This window comes from Mustela nivalis, assembly GCF_964662115.1.
Source record: "Mustela nivalis genome assembly, chromosome: 18".
Lineage (NCBI taxonomy): Eukaryota > Metazoa > Chordata > Mammalia > Carnivora > Mustelidae > Mustela > Mustela nivalis.
This window is the reverse complement of record NC_139037.1, coordinates 6,901,378-6,921,837: the sequence shown is the minus strand read 5'-3', so window position 1 is coordinate 6,921,837 and position 20,460 is coordinate 6,901,378. Positions and strand designations below refer to the sequence as shown.

The 20,460-nt window shown below is 40.3% G+C and overlaps 2 protein-coding genes across 4 annotated transcripts in view; one reads left to right on the top strand and one right to left on the bottom strand.

Annotated features, from left to right (window-relative positions):
• Positions 1 to 809: 809 nt before the first annotated feature.
• Positions 810 to 17,504, bottom strand: CMC2 (C-X9-C motif containing 2). 3 transcript variants are annotated; one of them, XM_082711060.1, is made up of 5 exons: positions 17,303 to 17,504; positions 12,157 to 12,194; positions 10,157 to 10,269; positions 5,218 to 5,289; positions 810 to 918 (listed from the first exon to the last, which is right to left on the bottom strand). In XM_082711060.1, exons 1-5 carry the CDS (start codon positions 17,482 to 17,484, stop codon positions 832 to 834), a joined length of 492 nt encoding a protein of 163 aa, XP_082567186.1. In that variant the 5' UTR covers positions 17,485 to 17,504; the 3' UTR covers positions 810 to 831. The 3 variants fall into 3 exon arrangements, with proteins under 3 accessions (XP_082567186.1, XP_082567188.1, XP_082567187.1); XM_082711062.1 differs by lacking the exon at positions 12,157 to 12,194 and having other exon boundaries at positions 17,303 to 17,490; XM_082711061.1 differs by lacking the exons at positions 12,157 to 12,194; positions 17,303 to 17,504 and adding an exon at positions 16,847 to 17,209.
• The window catches only part of CENPN (centromere protein N), a 21,952-nt gene continuing 18,990 nt past the window's right edge, over positions 17,499 to 20,460 (top strand). Inside the window, exon 1 of the mRNA XM_082711059.1 lies at positions 17,499 to 17,942. The gene's annotated coding sequence lies outside the window, so the exon portion shown is untranslated. The remainder of the gene's footprint in view (positions 17,943 to 20,460) is intronic.

Below are 20,460 nucleotides of genomic sequence, written 5' to 3'. Positions count from 1 at the left end.
ACACCAGCCCTTGCTGCTTCACCATGCACTTGTAGGTCCTAGGGATGGCTTCTTTCCTTTAAATCTCACAAACCAATGTCTTCAAACTTTTCTTCTGCAGCTTTCTCACCTGTTAACCCTCACAGAATTGAAGAGTTAGGACTTTGCTCTGGATTAAGCTTTGGCTTAAGGGGGTGTTTGATCTTCTGTCCAGAACACTGAAACAAGGCTGTTTCGCTTTCTTAACGTTTTTGTGTGTTCACCGGAGTAGCACTTGTAATATCCTTCAAGTACTTTCCCTTTGCATTCACAACTTCGCTGACTGGTGCAAGAGGCCTGGCTCCAGCCTATCTCAGCTTTCAACGTGCCTTTCTCACCAAGCTTAATCACGTCGAGCTTTAGACTAAGAGTGAGAGATGGCGGACTCTTCCTTTTACTTGAACACTGAGAGACCATCATCATAGGATTACTAACTGGCCTAATTTCAATATGTTGAGTCTCAGGGGAGAGGGAGGCCCAAGGACAGGGAGAGATGAGGGAACGGCTGGTTGGTAAGCAGTCAGAATACATACGTTAAGTTCACGTTCTTATATGGGCACGCTTGTGGCACTCTAAAACGATTACAATAGTAACATCACAGATCACCATAAGAAATATGATAGTGATTATAAAGTTTGAAATACTGTGAGAATTACCAAAATGTGATACAGAGACACAAGGTGACAAATCTGTTGGAAAACGCGCCAATAGACTTGCTCGACGCAGGGTTGCCACAAACCTTCAATTTGAAAAAATGCATTATCTGTGAAGCTCAGTAAAACGAAGCACAATAAAGCGAGGTATGCCTCTAATTTATTTTTCAGATTCCTCTGCGGGATTAAAAAGTCTTTTTCTCATCGCATTGCCACGCTCCCTGCTCTTGGTCCTCTTTTCCATGTACTGGAAAATAAAAGGAAGGGGGGAGAAAAGAGACAGCAGATTATATTACCATTAGTATCAGCTGAGTTAAATATTTCAAAATATTTGCAAAATAGTTTTTGCTGGTAAAATTCTCATTTGTCTTTTATTTCACTGAATCTGAAACTGCAAACACAGTACAAATATTTACTGAATTCATATTTTCTCCCAAAATATGAATTCAGTAAATATTTAAGATGAGTGAGTTTTATCCCTCTTCTGCAGGAACTCACAATCTATCGAAGTCATCTAATCTCTGCTTGAACACTTCTAGTAATGAGCAGCTCACTACCTGAGGTAGGCTGTTTGTCAGACACTTCTATTTGTTCCAAAGGTTTTTTTAATGTTGAACCAGTAAGTGTTTCCCTGTAAATTCTCCTACTGCCCTCCATTTCTTCATGCAAATATCTGATTACAAAAAACCCACTTACTACCTCTGCTTTTAGGCCGAGCATTGCTGGTTTCTACAAAGGACCACAGAACAAGGCTCTGCCTTCTAATTGCTACCACGTACCATTTGTAAGGTACTTTAATATCCCTTATAAAAACTATCACAACCGGGGCGCCTGGGTGGCTCAGTGGGTTAAAGCCTCTGCCTTCGGCTCAGGTCATGATCCCGGGGTCCTGGGATCGAGCCCCGCATCGGGCTCTCTGCTCAGCAGGGAGCCTGCTTCCTCCTCTCTCTCTGCCTGCCTCTCTGCCTACTTGTGATCTCTGTCTGTCAAATAAATAAAATCTTAAAAAAAAAAAAAAAAAAAACTATCACAACCAGAATTAAATACAGTGCTCCATGCAGTCTGACAGATGTGGACTACAGAGGACCTTCTAGTTCTTATGACCTACACATTTTATATCTATAAATATTATCAAGAGTAACTGGCTCTTGGCAACCACATTATCCTATTAGTTTACACGGAAATCTATATTCGGCTGAACTTCCCAGGATTTTTTCATTATGAATAGCCATCAAACAGGATTCTCTCCAAATCCTACATTTCTGCAGTCAGTTGGATCTAAGTGCAGTTTTCGCCTTAGAGGTTTCCAGCCTTGTATTTGGATCTGGCCAGAAGATTATAAGTAACGGGAAATACACAGCCTGGCACTTAGAAAAAGCACTTGTTTAAAGCAGAGAAACGTGAATATAAGTGCTTTTGTATGGATATATGTACAGACTTATATACACCGACAGACATATTTTAAAGGTGAATGAAGGAATCACTATGAAAAAAGGAACTATTCACTAGGGAATGAAGGAATCCTATGGAAAAAGGAAAAAAAAATAAAAGTAAATTCAAGTTGAAAAAACTAAGTATATGTGAACAGCTAGACATCAAAATCTTTTAGGAGCCAGAGATATGGGAAAAGGCCAAAGAAATGAAAAGCAGTAACAGAGAGCTGAGCAGGAACTTGACCGGGCCCCCTGCCCAGACACCGGAGGCAATGCTGGGAAGGTTTGTGTTTATTGCATCTTCGGGTCTCGTAACCTCAAATAAGGAGAGCTAAACTAGATCATCTCTAAGAAGATTTCTAGATCTAAAGTTTTGACTGAAGAGTTCTAACAGCCTCTGGAATGATAGTTTTCAAACTTTTTTTTTCTTCTTCATCAAAGGGCCACTTCAAATTGCAGATGAAACACCAGGTCCCTTTAACCAAAATCATTCCTTTTATCTGTCACTCATTAATTTCCCTCCTAAGATTGTCGGGGGAAAGGGCATTCGTCATTTTATTTTATTTTATTTTAAAGATTTTATTTATTTATTTGACAGAGAGAGATCACAAGTAGGCAGAGAGGCAGGCAGAGAAAGAGAGGGAGGGAAGTAGGCTCCCTGCCGAGCAGAAAGCCCGATGCGGGGCTCGATCTCAGGACCCCGAGATCACGACCCGAGCCGAAGGAAGCGGCTTAATCCACTGAGCCACCCAGGCGCCCCGCATTCGTCATTTTAAAAACCATTTTTTTTAAAGGCACTGTTCTAAAACGTAATGGGATACCTACTCTGAGAAAAATATTTGGTATCGATCTTGAATCACATATACCAGACTGCCTCCAGTAATCAGGCTGGGAGGAGGGTCTTAAGGGTAAATCTTCAGAAGATGATACGTTAGAGGCAGACAAAAAAAAATAAGTTAAAGAGCAAATTAAATATAATCTGTTAAAATGTATGTTAAAATATTCTCAAAGGGAGTCCAGATGGCCTTTGAATAAAAGAAGAAAAAAAAGGATGAATAAGATGTTATTCACAAAACTTCACTGAATAACAAAACCAAACCAAACTGAATCAAAAAATTAAGAGGGATGAGGGGCGCCTGGGTGGGCTCAGTGGGTTAAAGCCTCTGCCTTCAGCTCAGGTCATGATCCCAGGGTCCTGGGATCAAGCCCCGCATTGCATCGGGCTCTCTGCTCAGTGGGGAGCTTGCTTCCTCCTCTCTCTCTCTGACTGCTTCTCTGCCTGTTTGTGATCTCTGTCTGTCAAATAAATAAATAAATAAATCTTTAAAAAAAAAAATTAAGAGGGATGAAATAGAATTAGTGATTATTTCCATAGAATGAACAAAAGCAGCGACACAGCAGCAAAGAGAGGCTAGTAAGGGAACTGGCCAGACCCTTTTTCTAGTTGAAAGCACCAAGGAATGAAGTACTCAAACGGCAGGTGAAGGGGATGGTTAGAGGAGCATGTGAGAGGCAGGAAATGGTCAACTAGAAAGGATTAAAGGCAGACAGGAAATATGTGAGCATAGGTTCAGAGGACCAGAGGAAGAAAGAACAGACAAAAACATCTATAAATCAGGTAATAAGGTGACATAAAAACCACACTGAGTTCTTAGAAAATACGTCAAGGAGAAAATCCAAAATTTATATGAAAACAAACTCAAAGTAAGAAAAAGATATACAGCATTCTACCAAACAGTTGCTAAGAGCTCAGGACCACCGGGGGAGAAAATTCTGAATAAAGATCTAATCACCAAACCAATGGCAAAAATTAGCAAACTGTAAAAAGAAGAAAAAATCTAAACTTAGGAAAAAAGCAATCTAACACAACTGAAAGCACATGAGAAATAAACATTTGTACTGAATAAAGTAGTGTGGGCTTCATTTTCTCATCCTCTGTTAAAAGGGGAACAAAGCCCTAGGTTCAGTTTTCATACAAACTAGCTTTACATGTAAATATGAAGAAAAACTCTTTAAAAATCTATTTAAAACACTTCTAGATGGGGCGCCTGGATGGCTCAGTGAGTTAAAGCCTCTGCCTTAAGCTCAGGTCATGATCCCGGAGCCCTGGGATCAAGTCACGAATCAGGCTCTCCACTCAGCAGGGAGCCTGCTTCCTTGCTTCCTCCTCTTCCTCTCTCTCTCTCTCTCTCTCTCTGCCTGCCTCTCTGACTGCTTGTGATCTCTGTCAAATAAATAAATAAATAAAATCTTTTAAAAAAAAATCCCTTTTAAATGTACACATTTGTGCAAAGAAAATTATAACTCTGAATTCAGAACTCTAGAAAGTTCTTCAAACGGTAAAGACCTTGGAAAGGGATTCTGGGAATGGAGGGGTAAAAAAAGCTTGATTTAAAAATACAAAAGTTGAAGATAGATAATTGCTGCACAGCTTCAAATATTATAACTAATACCTTTCAATATGAGGCTAATAGGAAAAAAATTTAAAAATACAGAAAAGGAAAGAAAACAGGAAGGCCGGTTTTTAGTATAGATTTTTAAAGGTTTGAGACATAAAACAACGGATGAACAGAACAGAAATGGAGTTAATTTTCTTTTCAAAAGCACTCTGCTATATGCCCAAGTCAAAGTCATGGTCTAAAACCGGGTCCAGGAAATGAGCCTTTCCAACCAAGTCAAGCTAGATCCGCATGGCTCGTACATGCCATGGTTATGAAGAAATTCGTAATTTTAGACCAGTAAGGAGCCCAAGTCCAGGTCCCACCATGTTCTACGAGGAAAGAGAGGCCCTGTTAGTTACCTGCTATAGCTGAGAGATGATTTACCGAAGTCTTTCTACTATTCAAACCCAGTTTCCTAGCCCTTACAATTCATCCAGAGGAGTTACAATGATTATAAGGAAACTGTTTTCATTTATGTGCATGGAAAAAATAAAAAAGTAATGTCTTTCATTTCTCCATTTGGTTTTAGGAGAGGACATACATATAAAGTGTCAATTCTCTCTGTTATACTAAAATTTGGAATAAAAATTAGTAATGGGGGTATTCTAAATATTGCTCAGAAAGGTTCTATTCTACTGTTCAACCACTTTCATCCTCTAACACTTTTCTTACCTCATTCTTCAAGCATTTTCTCATCTCCCGATCGAGATCATTGCAATGACCAAAAAATTTCAGAATGTTGTGCTAAAAGGAAGAAGAGGGGTAAAATATTTCATCCCATAATATACTAAGGTCTCTGGCACATAGAATTTAAATACTTATTCTAGAAATAAATGGAATATTTTGGTAATATTTCAGAAATGAATTTAATGTGTTACCACCTTGTTAATAAGCAAAGAGTTAAAGCACAGGTATTAAACATACAAATAAATGGACTTATCCTGGCCTTCTTAAAAGAAGGGATAAATGCTCTATAGATAGAAATGAAAACTAAAAAGACCTCTCCTTGATAAAATGGAAGTCTATTAACCTGCCCAAACCTCACAATGACAGAATATAAACAATTCTGTTTTCTAATACCCTTTTAAGGGCAGGTGAAAATCACAGCACAACCATCATCTATCACAGGAAGCAATGTCAAAGTGTGGGGTGGCCATATTAACATGACCAGAGACTTCTTCACTAGCAAACATTCTGTCCCTTTGAAGAATTACCCAATAAATGCTCAGGGCAAACACTAATTTTCTCATTTGCCTCCATCCAAAATGTCATCAAAATATATCAGAAACACATAACACCGTTACTAAATGGCCTATATGGGCCATGTAAGTAAGCCACTAATCCAAAATGTAAGAAAACCTAGATCTAAAGTTCAAAGTCTGCTTTCTTTGCCAAGAAAAATAAAAATCTCCTAGTGATTTCAAGGCCTATGACAATTAGCACAGCAAAAAGTATGAATGCTCTGAAGCAGATTAAGATGAAGAATGAAGTCAAGAACACGAATTTTAGTCGGGCTATAATTAGTGTGTTTGCATATCACGATTTTTAAGGAATGGGTAAGACAGCATGGTGATGTCCTATAATGACATGCCACAAGTGCTGAACTTGTAATAATAAGCACCTTCTCCTTTTCTTTCTAATTAAGGCTTTCATGGAAACCAGACAACGCGTAATTAATAAGCTGTGCCTCATGCTAATCCTTTCTTTCCCTGCCACTGTAAATGTCCTTTTCTGGTCCACAGTGGAAAAATGGGTCATTTTTTTCTGGCAAGCATTTACGGTAAACTAAGATCTACTACTGGTCTCCTAAGGACCTTTTCAGAATAACTATTTCCTATGTATTTTTCCTAAACTATTTCCTTGGCAACAAATGAACAGGAACCATGCATTTTCACACACCTTCTGGTGAAGGAGAACAGAAAGGATTAGACTTTCAGAATGTAAGGCAGTATTTCATAGTTTGGTTTACATTGACTCATATCATCCATAAACAGACATCTTATTTTTAAATCCAAGACAGAAGCTCTTTTTTTTCTTTCCCAACATTTAAACCCAAAGAAGAATTATACTCTTGTGACATTACATGAAAAACAAACCCAAAGTGCTCCATTGGAATTGCTTTATGAAATGCCTGGGGTCTACATTTCTCTTGTACACACATGGCATAAGCGTCTAGTGTGTGATGTCTATGTCTAGAGAACCAAACTAACTGAGCAATTGATTGAATAAATGAATCAATCAATTGATAACTTGAAGACAATGTACCAAGCAGCAGGGATATAGCAATGAGGAAGGTGCACCTGGGCCCTACTCACAGTACATGGTCAGACGGAAGAGCCAGCTAACAAAGAGATTGCTATACGGTAGTAGTTTTCCAACTGTAGTCCAAGGACACCCACGAGTTCCCAAGACCTTTCCAGGCATGTACATAATCACGGTAAAAACTATTATCCCGATAATCAAAGATCTTATTTGTTTTGTTCATTTGCATTCTCTCACAAGGCTACTGTGGAATTTTCCAGAGGCTGCACAAAGGGCAATATCACCAAAGACTGAACATAAGGCAGATAGGAGGATCTGGCTATATTCCATTAAGCCAGGTATGAGAGAACTGCAAAAATGCAAAACTAATGCCACTCTTTTCACTCTGTTTTGGAAAATAAGGTGTTTGGTTTTTTTTTAAAGATTTTATTTATTTGTCAGGGATAGAGGAAGAGAGAGCAAGCGAGCACAGGCAGACCGAGAGGCAGGCAGAGAGGCAGGCAGAGGCAGAGGGAGAAGCAGGCTCCCTGCTGAGCAAGGAGCCCGATGTGGGACTCGATCCCAGGACGCTGGGATCATGACCTGAGCCGAAGGCAGCCACTTAATCAACTGAGCCACCCAGGCGTCCCTGGAAAATAAGGTTTTTTATGAAAACTTACTACATTAACATATTGGATTTATTATTATATTTTTATATAAACATATTATTAATTCCTGTTTTAATTTCTAATTCAGTGAATATTAGTAGCTATAGCCTACATACACGAAAGTTATTTGGGGTCTTTAATAAAGCGTAAAGGAGTCATGAAACCAAAAAGTGTGAAAACTATCTTAAAGTAGGAACCATGTGATGTGTGGGGTTACTGGAGTACAGAGTGACTACACTAAGAGAATGCAGGCCAGGAAAGGAGAAAAGGAAGAGGAAGTAACAAGTGACGCTGAAGCAAACCTGAAGGAGGAGGAAATCTGGTCTAGCACACAGGAAGTGAGACAGTGGGGAGGGCTCTGAGACCAGCAAGGAGAAAGCAAGCACAAAGGCTTAGAAGAGGGAAGTGTGTTGCCACACAACTGCACACAGGAGCACACAGGAGCAAGCAGAAGAGGTGCAGGAGGGTGGTAAGGCCCACAGGGTAAGTAGGGGACAAGTCCATGAAGGCCCTGAAACAACACAAAATAAGAAATTCAGATTTGATAACTTGCAGGCAAAGGGAGCCATTAGAGGGATACAACGATTCAGCTCACATTTGAAGATCACTCCGGTCAAGTGGAAGGGGACAGAGAAGAGGACAAAATGGCCAGGGGGCCAGGGTGGCCCCAGTAAGATAACACCGGAATTAACTGGTGTTAAGAACAGACACATAAATCAGTAGACGAGACTACAGAGCCCAGAAACAGACCCAGCCACATATGGTCAATTGATTTTTGACCAAGACAGCTCGATAATTCAGTACGGAAAGGATGGTCTTTGCAACCAATGGTGCTGGAACAACAATATCCATAGAGAAAGAAATACTGGCTCATATCTCACACAGTACACAAAAATTAACCTGAAATGAATCACAGCCCTAGGATGTAAAAGTTAAAACTCTACAACTTCTAGGAGGAAATCTCCATGACCAGGAAACATACAAAGATCTTTAAAAGGCAAAAAACCCTCCCACAAACCCACAAACCATAAGAGAAAAAACCTGGTTATCGGGCCTCATCAAACTTAAAAACTGCTCTTTGAAACACAACCTTAAGAAAATGAAAAAGGATGCCACAGACTAGGAGAACATATTCACAATACACTCATCAAAGGACTTGCATAGCGAATGAAAAAAAAATTCTTAAAATTAAATAATAAAGCAAACAACCCAATTTTAAAACATCAGCAAAAGAGAAAAAATAATAAATAGATAAAATTTAAATTAAAAGGGCGCCTGGGTGGCTCAGTAGGTTAAGCTGCTGCCTTTGGCTCAGGTCATGATCTCAGGGTCCTGGGATCAAGGCCCGCATCCGGCTCTCTGCTCAGCAGGGAGCCTGCTTCCTCCTCTCTCTCTGCCTGCCTCTCTGCCTGCTTGTGATCTCTCTCTGTCAAATAAATAAATAAAATCTTAAAAAAAAAAATTTAAATTAAAAAAATAAAATATGGGGATGCCTGGATGGCTCAGTTGGTTGAGCGGCTGCCTTTGGCTCAGGTCATGATCCCAGCATCCTGGGATGGAGTCCCACATCGGGCTCCTTGCTTGGCAGGGAGCCTGCTTCTTCCTCTGCCTCTAGCCTGCCCCTCTGTCTGCCTGTGCTTGCGCTCTGTATCTCTCTCTCTCTCTAACAAATAAATAAAATCTTAAAAAATAAAATAAAATATGACTTTATATGAATGGCCAAAAGACTTTATATGAATGGCCAATAAGCACATGAAAAGATGCTCAAAAACTAGCCAACAGGGAAGTAAATCTAAAACCAAATGAGACACTACTGCATACCCATATAATGATTAACGTTAAAAAGACAGTATCAATTCTTGATCTAGATGTATGCTGAAAAGAATCTGCCTAAAGTATACAGTCAAACAACAACATTCATTGAACCAACAAAAATATCTAACTTCAAAGGTCATAGGTATTACTCATTACCTTACCATTAGTCTTCAAATTTTACTCATTTAAATAATACTTATTAGTATAATTTGATATATCTACAGTTTATGAATATCATGAGGAAAATAACACATCATGAAAAGTTAAAGAAAAAACAGACTTTCTCCTTATAACCATCTCACATATCAAGTATATGAAAAAAGGTAAACAGCTAACATCTGTAAAAATATCAGCTTAATTTAATGATTTCCAAAAATGTGCTTCCTTTCTATTTTTGGTTTAAACCACAGAATTTTACTCCCATTCCACTAACAAGTGAGCAAATCTGCCAAATTAGGCCAATCATAATTTAAATCTAGCTAACATCTATTATAAAAAATGTTTCAATCTCCTTTAAACATAGAATGGTAGACATCAAGGAAAATCTTAGAAAAATCTTAAAATAATTCCAATAGGATCAGAAGAGTTAGAATTTAACATAACTGTTCTAGTGCCCTATTAAAAAAAAAAACACAGTATTTTATGGTAAGAACATGGATTCTAATTTTATATATTATCTCAAGTTCCCTAATGAACCACCATGCTTGATTTTTACTAATCAAGAAATGAGATGGTGCCTTGAAAATCACAAGCATCAGTTACTAATCTTTGGTAAACTAAGATCCACTATATTACCATTTCTTTCCATTAGTGGAGATAACATTTTATATCAGTGTGTTGTACTTAAGTTTCATTTTTGCTTTAATGTCATTTTTCTGAACTCTTACATTTTTGTGACATTCCTTAAGTAAGTTAATCAAGACGTTGCATTCTTCAGTGTGCAAGTGTGGAGATAAGTCAGGATGCATCTTTAGGAGATGACGGAGCACAGCAGAGCAACCTGTGGATACAAGAGTGTCTTGAATATGTGTGACTCTATTTGTTAATGCAACCTAAAACTATTTCAGTAAAAACGTGCAGTGAGTTTTATCAGAAAACAATGTTGACCTCTGGCAGATTATTAAACCTGAGCCTCAGCTTCCTTATCCAACAATTTCACAGATTCAGCAAGCCATCAGGTGTTGTTTGGAGAACTTGCAGGTTCAGAAAAAAGCAGAAGTCCTCAAGAGACCCAATCCTGGAAATAAGTGCTCCAGTAGAAACAGCTAGCCTATATTAACAAGCCTAATCTCAATTATTTTCCTCACATACCTGAAACTAACTACAACTCCTTTTGTTCAGATGAAATTCTATGAAATAAGAGAATTGGTTTATTAATCCTTTTAAAATGCATATTCCTGAGGGAGAGGGCTAAAGCCTCATTAGCCAATCTCATGTTAATGTCAGTTCATATGGACTGCTTTCTTATTCCGAACATCTGGCTGAGAAAAATCCAACTAGACAATGAAGAGAAACAAAAAGCAGATGGGGATAAAAAAGTTTTTCATTTTAGCAGAGATAGCCATAAAATGCAATTATTACAATGAAAGGAAGAAGCTGAATTCCAGAAATTAAATTTATCACAAAGTAGAAAATCAGCAGCCAACATCAAAGGAAAAACATTATTTTGAAATGTCTGCCACAGTTATGTAGTACTATTTACCTATTCCTTCCTTTAACCTACTGTTTTTAACTTGGAAAACATTACCAAAAAAAAAAAAAAAAAAAAAAAAAAAAACACAATTAATTCTTTTAATCTACAAGTTTCAAGAAAGAAAACCTAAGGGAAAATAATGACCTTAGTTGGGCAAAGAGTTCTTTATATAGGTCAAAAGCATAATTCATAAAAGAAAAAAATTGGGACAAACTTATCACACTTAAAAAAACTTTCTCGGGCGCCTGGGTGGCTCAGTGGGTTGAGCCGCTGCCTTCGGCTCAGGTCATGATCTCAGAGTCCTGGGATCGAGTCCCACATGGGGCTCCCTGCTCGGCGGAGAGCTTGCTTCCCTCTCTCTCTCTTTGCCTGCCTCTCTGCCTACTTGTGATTTCTCTCTGTCAAATAAATAAATAAAATCTTTAAAAAAAAAAAAAAAAACTTTCTCACTTCAAAATACACCATTAAGAAAGTGAAAAGACTCAGGGATGAAGGGATGAAAAGCACAGCATAGGAAATGTAATCAATAATACTGTAATAGATTTATTGTGGTGAGCATTTCATAATGTATATAAATTTTTAAAAATGGAAAAAAAAGACAAGCCACACTTTGGGTGATAATGACATGTCAATGCAGGTTCATCAGTTATAAAAACACATGACTCCGGTGTGGGATGCTGACAGTGGGGAAGGCTGCACATGTGTAGGGCAGGGGGCAAGTGGGATCTCTGTACTTTCTGTTCAGTTTTGCTGTGAACCGAAAACTGCTCTAAAAAATAAATAACCTACAAGCTACAGACTAGGAGAAAATATTTGCAAATCATATATGAAAAACGATTTGTTATCTAAAATATATAAAAAATGCTTATAAACAACCCAACATTTAAAAGTGGACCCAAAAAACAGCCAAAAGACTTGAATAAATACTTCATAGAAGATGATACAGGAATGGTTAATTCAGCACACGAGAAAATGCTAAACACCATTAGTTACAGGGAAAGGCAAACTAAAACCACAATGAGATGGTAACTACACATCTGCCAGAAAAGCTATAATCAACAAGTCAGACAATAACAAGCATTAGTTAGGATGCAGAGAAAACAGGCCTCATTGCATTGCTAGTGGAAACAAAAAATAGTACACACTTAGGAAAGCAATTTGGCAGTGTCTTAAAGGACTTAAACACAAACTTACCAAATGACCCGGACCTCGGAAACTGCACTCTTAAGAATCTACCCAAAAGAAATGAGAACACATAGGCACACAAAGACATGTATACGAATATTCACAGCATTATTCATTATAACTAATACTGGAAACAACCCAAATATACAATAACCTGGTAACTGGACACACAAATATGGTGTATCTAGACAATGGAATACTACTTGGAGAGGAAAAGGAATGCACTGATACAGGCACCAACATGGGGTAACCTCAAAAGCACCAAGCTAAATGAAAGAAGCCAGATTCAAAAGACTATATGATTCCATTTATGTGCAATGTCCAGAAAAGGCAAAATTGTAGAGAAAAAAAAAAAAAGCTGATGGGCTCCCTAGGCCTGAAAGTGAGAGTGAGGATTATTTGCCTTTGGGCACAAAGTAGTATTTCTACATGATAAAAATGATTTAGAATAGGATTGCGGTAATGGTTGCACAATTGCAGTTCACTAAAATCACTGAATGGGTGAATTTTATGATACGTAAATTGTACCTTAATAGAACTAATACCAAAAAGTTCAGGAAATTCAAAAGGCCTATCTACCTTCTACTCACAAGTAAAATCCTTAAAAATATCTAAACAAATTAATTCCAGAGAATTACAGTATTCCTACTATTGCAGAACTCAATTAATAAAAACATCAATAGATCACTATTCCATTGAGTGACTTCCAACTGAGCACATCCACTCAAGGACACACATGCGCACACACACACACACACACACACACACAGCATACCACAGCTGAAGATCCCACATAGGGCTGTTGGGGCCAGTTAAGTGTTTGAAATGGAAACTGGAAATGCAGCCAAGTTCAAGTTTGGTTTGCCTGCCACTAACTACAAAATCTTTTTAATGACATAATGTTTTTGCCTCAGAAAAACAAGATCTCACATAGTCTAGCAATTTAAACCATTTAATATTATACCACTATATCACATTTACACCTATTAGTTATCTGGTTATCTGATTTCTGCCTCCCTTTTTTCTGAAGGAAGATGTATACTGGCTTAGCCACCTAGAAAATGTCTTTATATCTTGTAAATATATTTGACAAAAAATTTTTGCATATTTCTATCAACCAACCCTCAAATGTACACTTTTACAGTTTGGAAATGAACTCACAATGTACTGAAATGACCTCGTTAATTGGTAAATTAAATACTCTAGAAGACACTTGGCTGGTAGGATAAATACTGCACATGGCATACAAGTATAAATGCAAATGTATCACGATGTATATTTTTCCTCCCTCTATTACTAAAGTTTATGTCACTATAGACCCAGCCAGGGCACCAATAAGACGTCTTCCCTTCTACGTACTTATCCAACATAATAACTACGTCCAAGAAGAAAATGGGTTTCATAAGGTTTCCTTTTCCTAGTCTTCTTGGTAAAAAACTAAGCTACTACTTAACTTACAGTTCTAAACACTGGCCAAATTCCTTATCTAACAAATTCCTTGCCTTACCAGTCATTCCCTTCTTTCCTTCACCCTATCTTTTTAGTGATATATGCTTTTCTTCTTTCCCTCGATTGACCCTGTACCCACACTAACGGCACCCAATGTCCTCTGGTTTCTTGTAACCATTGGTGCACACACAGGTGTACTCCCGGACTCTTGGGAGTTAATCTACAAAGCACAGCTATAAAATGATGGCACTGCTCTTAGAACACAAGGATGTGAGTGCTGGTATCTTCCAGTAGTCATCTTTAAAAGCCTATTCTAATCAGCATTATTATAACTCGAAGTAACTTACGAACTGAAGAAAACGAAATGTATATTCCATATTCTTTTAAGATTCCTTCAAAGCCATAAGAAAATATCTACATTATTAGTGTTGAAAATAATTTGTTAAACATTTACCACACACTAGGCACAAGTCTTACAATCCTTCCAGAACTGTAGCAAGTAAGTACCTTTATAAATTTAGTGAAACCATAAGAAATTGCCTTTTTATAGTTCAAATATGCGTTACTCACATTTTCATAGTAAAACTTAGCCCCAGATCACATATTAAGTGGTAGAGCTACTACCCAATGCAATCTCTCATCAGGACAGATAATTCCCATGTTCAAAATAGGAAAGACATGCCTTCCCAGCAGTTTGTGTAAGAAATAAATACAGAGAATAAAAACTATTTCCCAAAGACACTCTGGTGGGTTACAAGTTCAACAGACAATAATTCTAGGCCTATCTTCCAAAGAAGTCAATGTAATATTATCCTGTCTGTCTCCCTCAAGAAAAAAACAGTACTATGTTTGTCCTGATAGGTCCAAATATTGACAAAGTAAATATCTGGAGAGAGTGCTCAGGATTAAGATGGCTTTGACTCTAGGTTTAAACAGGAAGCCATTAATGAAACTGGGAATATTTGCCAATTTAGGGAAGTGCACATCAGAGGAGACAGATAAACAACCTGGTTCAGTAAGACAAACAATGGATTTACAATCAAAAGTTGTAGACTTATCAGTCCATAAGTTATAACACTTTTGTTACTTAATCTGAGACTAAGTCTCTTCTTCCATAAATTGGAATTAGCTCTTGACCTGTATCTCTGGGTGGTCCTGAGGTTTAAGATAACATATGTGGGAGAATCTGAAATAGTGAGCAGTGAGTGTGACATCTGTAAAGTATTATTTGTATATCTGAAATACTCTTGTCACATGATGGGAAAGCCTGAACTGAATTTACAGTAGTGTTTCCAAGGCACTTTCCAGGACAGGACTGGAAACCAAAGGGTGGATGTTAACAAAGGCAGGTGTCCTCTTCCTGGAGCTGTCCAACAAGGAAACAGGCTGCTATGTGAAGTTCTCAGTTATCTGTCCTCATGTACCCCAAGGAGACTGGCTACATCAATTATGGATGCCACAGCATATTCTTGCATTGCATTAAGTTTCTTCTCAAGCCTAAGCTCATAACTAAATGATTTCAACCTATTTCCAAAAATAAAATTCAGTCAATGGATAAAAAACTTGTCGCCACTAAAAATACAAGGAACAATTCTAAAAGGGTAGTAACAAACTAATTAACACCGGGTGCGCTGCTGAACAAAGGTGAAGGGAACATTCATTTGTACTAAGACCTCATGCATGGGTGTTTGTATTAAGAAAAAGGGATAAATTCCGTTCAAAATGTTATCATTTAAACACAAAACTTCAGTCCCACCTTTACTTCGGCATTTAGAAAACATCAGAAGGGTTAACTTGTCACAGTTACAATGCCTCCCTCGCCACCTCAACTCCACCCATTGCCTGAATTAAGTGTGCACACATTTATACCAAAAGAGCCACTGAAACTCTAAAAGATGTTCAGCTGGGACAAGCTTATCATTCTGTAACTGGGTGACAGGTCTCTGAAAAGCAATCTGAACTGATATTTGGGGGTGAGCTGGGAGAAAAGAAGCAGTATGTTACTCTCACTAAAGGCATAAAAATTACAGGCTTATTTAATCACTCCTTCACCCTATTCTACCAACACTGAGCTAAAATCTTCCTAATGAATATTCCATGATAGACAAATTTCAACCACCAGGTGGCACAATTTTAGAAAATAAACCAAGAGTAACCAAGACATTAACCCTGGTAGAGAAAAAGCAGGAAGCATTCTAATAACACTTCAGCAAATCTTTAGTCACAAGGAGGAAACCCCTTATTTTAATGCCACTTGGGTTTTCTTTCAAAAGATTCTGCTGTTTGGTGTCTGCACCAGAAAGAAATTTACACTACGCTGCAATTTCTGATGTCATTTTAAAACAAACAAAAAACAAGTCCAGAAAAGTCTCTTGTGCAAAGTCTGAAGAAGCTGTTCTCTAGGAAAAACTGTGCACTTAACACTTAAGGCTTAATGCTTTGTAAAACCTATCTTTTTTAAAGTGTACTTCTCAGAAAGCACTGGAATTAGTTAAAATAGTATTTCTGCAACTATGTCAAACTACGCACCACATTCAGCAGAGGCAGCAGACATAGCAGGGTATACCTACCTTACCTTTTTATCTGCAGGTGCAAAGTGACCAAATCTAAACATATGCTCTTGAGTGACTAGTGCTCCCAAATACAGACCAGGCCATATAAAATCAGTCCATATACCCCCTAAAGAACACACAGACTAGTGAAGGAATATTCTTGTAAATACACAAAGTAAATGCCCAATTAATGTTTGCCAAATCTTGAATTTAGGATTACTATAGATCTGAGAATTGGTTCACACCTTAACATAGTTTAAAAAAAAAAAAAAAAGACGAAAATAAGGCTCATTTGAAATAAACTAAGCAAGTGCAGAAGCCTGTATGTATGGAAAGGAGCTACAAGGGGCGTCACAACACAAGTCGGCCAGTGCGAACTTCTTTTAAGCACTTAAGATTTTAGGTTTCCAGAACTCGGTTTACCAGCACCTACTGTGAGCCTACAAGCACGGTGATTTTTAAACCCAGTGAAAAGGATCTGAATGTCTCCTCTCCTTCAAAAGTGTACTGATGAAAATAAAGTCTTTTTTTTAAAAAAGTGTACTGATGAGGATCTCACCGGATTCCCACTTCGCAAGACGGACTGGGGGCCACTCTGCAGCTGAGATGTGCCGGAACAAGCCCCCCACCGTCTACAAACAAATGCTAAACCCCCCAGCTGGTAACAATAATAATCCTCCAGTTCCTTGAGCGCTCACCGTACCAAACGCTGGGAAGCGCTTCCCTTGTCACCATCGATGACGTGGGGTTCGACCATTTTACCGGCGTGGAAGCCGAGGCTCAGGCAGGGGAGCAGCCCGCCCGGGATCACTAGGCTCGCGAGTGGCGGGACAGACTGCAGCAGAGTGAAAGGTCTGGGCCGAGCGTGCCCTAAACCGACCCGCGCGTCCTCAGCAAGTGCCTGAGGGCTGGGAGCCCCGCACAGACCTCCAGGCGCCCGCGCCGTGGACTGCCGGCGAGCCGAGAGCCACCACCACCCTGAAGACCTACGGCCGGACCTTCCAGGTCCCCACCTCGGAGAGCGGCGGGGGGGGGGGCGGGTGGCAACGGCGGCGCGCGCGCCAGCAGGGGACGGGAGGAGGGGCGGGTGCGTGTCCCGCGGCCTCCCCGGACACCGCGGGGTCCTCGGAACGGCCCGGACTGCCGAGACTCACCGGACTCGCGGCCCCAACAGGAGGGCTGAAGCGACAGTCACCAGCGAAGACTCCCCATTCAAAAGGCGGCAGTCAGGACGCCGGAGCTGAGCCACCGCCGGGTGGCGAAGGCTCTCACGCCCTCCACAGCTGACCTCCCACGGCTTGACCAGCCCCCGCCGCTCCTGGCCTCTGAGGCGCATGCGCCACCCGGCCTGGACGGGCCCATTTCCGGGGGCTGTCGGGGAGGGAGAGCGAGGGTCCCGGGGCCCGGTGGGGCCTAAAAACAGCAACCCGAACGGACAAGCCAGACTAAAGGGGCCGAGAGTAACTGTATTTAACTAACGTTCTCCGCTAACGAGGGTGATGCGAAGACTCTCGAGTTTCACTGCTGCCGCTCTCCCACGCGACCCCCGTGCCCAGGGTACAGTCCAAGGAGAGCGCTCCGCGGGGCGGGGCTGGAGGGCGGCGGGAACTGCCATTGGTGGCTTTGAAGGCGCAGCGGGCGGGAAGAGCGGCTGACAAGACACTGCCGGCGATGACTGACTGCAAGAGACCCGCGCGCGGCGTGGGATCGGGCCCTTGAATGTGGCGGAAGCCTTGAGGAAGCCACATCCCAGACCTGTGGGGTGACTTTTCCGCGACTGCCACACGTCCCAAGGTACGGATTTGGCGCTTGGCCTCAGGTGAGGGGTGGCGGACGACAGTTGAGGCCGGGATAAGAAGGCGTAGTGACGCTTGCACATGACGTCATATCCGCCCTCAGTGGGGCGGAGCCTTAACTGGATTACGTCCTCTCCGGAGCGCCCCCCCCCCCGCTGTCACGTGACGGGCTGCTGTGCTTTCCGATGCATGGCTTGAGGCTATCCCCAAAGTTGGATGTTTTGATTTTTTTTTTCTTTTTTTAAGCCAGGCTTAGCTTCCGTATTTTTTCCGTACATGCGGTTCTTACTTATGGTCCATTGGCAGATCCTCAGTGTAAGAGGAGAGCCACAGGAAAGTATCCTGAAAGAGTTCTGTTTTGTCATGCGTTCGTTCATTCAGCAGAGGTCTTGAGCACCTGATACGTGCCAAGCGCTGTCCTACGAAGAGCCAGAAGTAAAAAGAAATTAGATAGTCACGGAGAATCCGCTGGGTTTACCAGCCTTATTGGTGAGATTGAGTGCTCCTACCAGAAGTCTTTAGAAAGGCATTTCGCAAACTTTACCCGGAATTAAGAATCTTCTGAAGCATTCTAAAAATGCAAGATCTCAATTTTTTTTTTTTTTTTTTAAAGGTCTAGGGGCGCCTGGGTGGCTCGGTGGGTTAAAGCCTCTGCCTTCCGCTCTGGTCATGATGCCAGGGCTCCGCGGGGAGACTGCTTCCTCCTCTCTTTCTGCCTGTCTCTCTGCCTGCTTGTGATCTCTGTCTGTCAAATAAATAAATAAAATCTTAAAAAAAAAAAAAAAAAAAAGGGCAAGGTGTAACGCCCTACCTGGTGCCCGCCCACCTCCCAGTTCAAATAGATGCGGTCCGGGAATCTGCATTTTTATAAGCTTTCCCCCAAATCCAGTGTTTTCAATGACAGACGTTGGTTTAATATATCGCTGCTGGGCCCTAATTCTCACCAGGGTGCTTAAGTCCTCAGGCACACTTCGGGATATAGCCATGAATAACCCAAACGTAGTTCCTACTCTAGTGGCTCAATATTGTAAAGCAATACAATAATCAATAAACAAGATAATTTTAGGTAGTTCTGTAAAGACAATAAGTAATGCAAGGTGGGGAGTTACCTTTAGAATGGGTGGTCAGAGTAAGTCTCTCAGACTAGAAGGCATTTAAGCTAAGAACTCACAAGAGCCACACATGTGAATATGTGTGAGAAGAAACTTCTAGGCCGGGGGTAACTGCAGGGACAATGACCTGTCTCTGGAAGGATCCTTTTGTACTAGAGGAACTCAAGGCCAATGTAGTTAGAGCTCAGAAAGCCAGGGAGAAAGCGGTAGGTATGGGGAAGGATGCAAGAAGCAAATGCAGGGCTTTGTAGAGTGTGGTGAGGATTTTAGTTTGACATTAAGGGAAGTTGGTCCTGTATCTGGATAAGAAAATAAATCAGTCTCAGTTTTCATGATCTTGATTATCTTTTCATGTTCTTAATTCAATTGTTTTACTCCTTCTTCACAACTCGTTATAGTTGATTTTTGTTCTAACTGCTCTTTCAGTACCTTAAAATCTTGTTGACTGTCATTATCTTTTTTGGAAGTGGGCAGTGGTAATAGATTATATGCAGTGTTCAACAAACACTCAAATGGTAAAAATAAGTCACACCCTGGATTCTTGTAGAGGGGTGCTAGAGGCATCCTTCACCCTGTTCCTTGAAAGCCCCAGGGCTTTTGCACTTGCTATTCCCGCTGTCTAGCAAGTTCTTCCACGAGCTAGCCATGTGGCTTACTCTGTCCTCCAAATGTCCCCTTCTTTATGAGAACTGCTCACTCCACCCCCATATCATTCCCAGCCTGCTCATTTTAAATATTATTAGTTTCCTATCTCTATTCCATTCTCTCTGCAGCATTTAATCACATTTTATGATTCTCCTATTCCCTCTCTCTCCCCACTAGAATGGATGCTCCATACCACGAGGGAGTTTAGACTTTGCGGTTAAAGATGTCACTGTCCCCAATGCCCACCAAAGTGCCTGGTACACACAGGTGCTCAGATTTTTTATGCGAATCAGTCCATGAATGAATGATTTACTTACCATTATCATCAAAAGATCAAAATACTCTAGCCAATCAAGGAGAGAGAAGACTAATTTTTAAAACCTCCAAAGCATATTTAAGTATACAGCATAGGGCACCTAGGTGGCTTAGTTAGTTAAGCGTCTGCGTCTGGCTCAAGTCATGATCCCAGGGTCCTGGGATTGAGTCCAATGTACAGCTCTCTGCTCAGCAGGGAACTTGCTTCTTCCTCTGCCTTCTACTCCGCCTGCTTGTGCACTCTCTCTGTCAAATAAAAAAAATTTTTTTTTAATTTTAAGTAAGATAAGTATACAGCTTAAGGATAAAATAGTTAAAATCTTCCTGTTGAAACACTCTTTGCAGAGTACCTAAAAAAAGGTAAACATTTGGGTGTTTGACCTACAAATCAAAATCCTGGCTAAAAATAGGCTGAAAAATTCAGTTAAGTTAAACTTTTGTATT

Coding starts and splice junctions, on each gene's coding strand:
- CMC2 (XM_082711060.1), bottom strand. CDS start 17,484: ATGCGCCTCAGAGGCCAGGAGCGGCGGGGGCTGGTCAAGCCGTGGGAG. Junction 10,270..12,156: donor TCCGAGGTCCGGGTCATTTG/GTAAGTTTGTGT, acceptor TTGTATCCACAG/GTTGCTCTGCTGTGCTCCGT. Junction 919..5,217: donor GAAAATGCTTGAAGAATGAG/GTAAGAAAAGTG, acceptor TTTATTTTCCAG/TACATGGAAAAGAGGACCAA.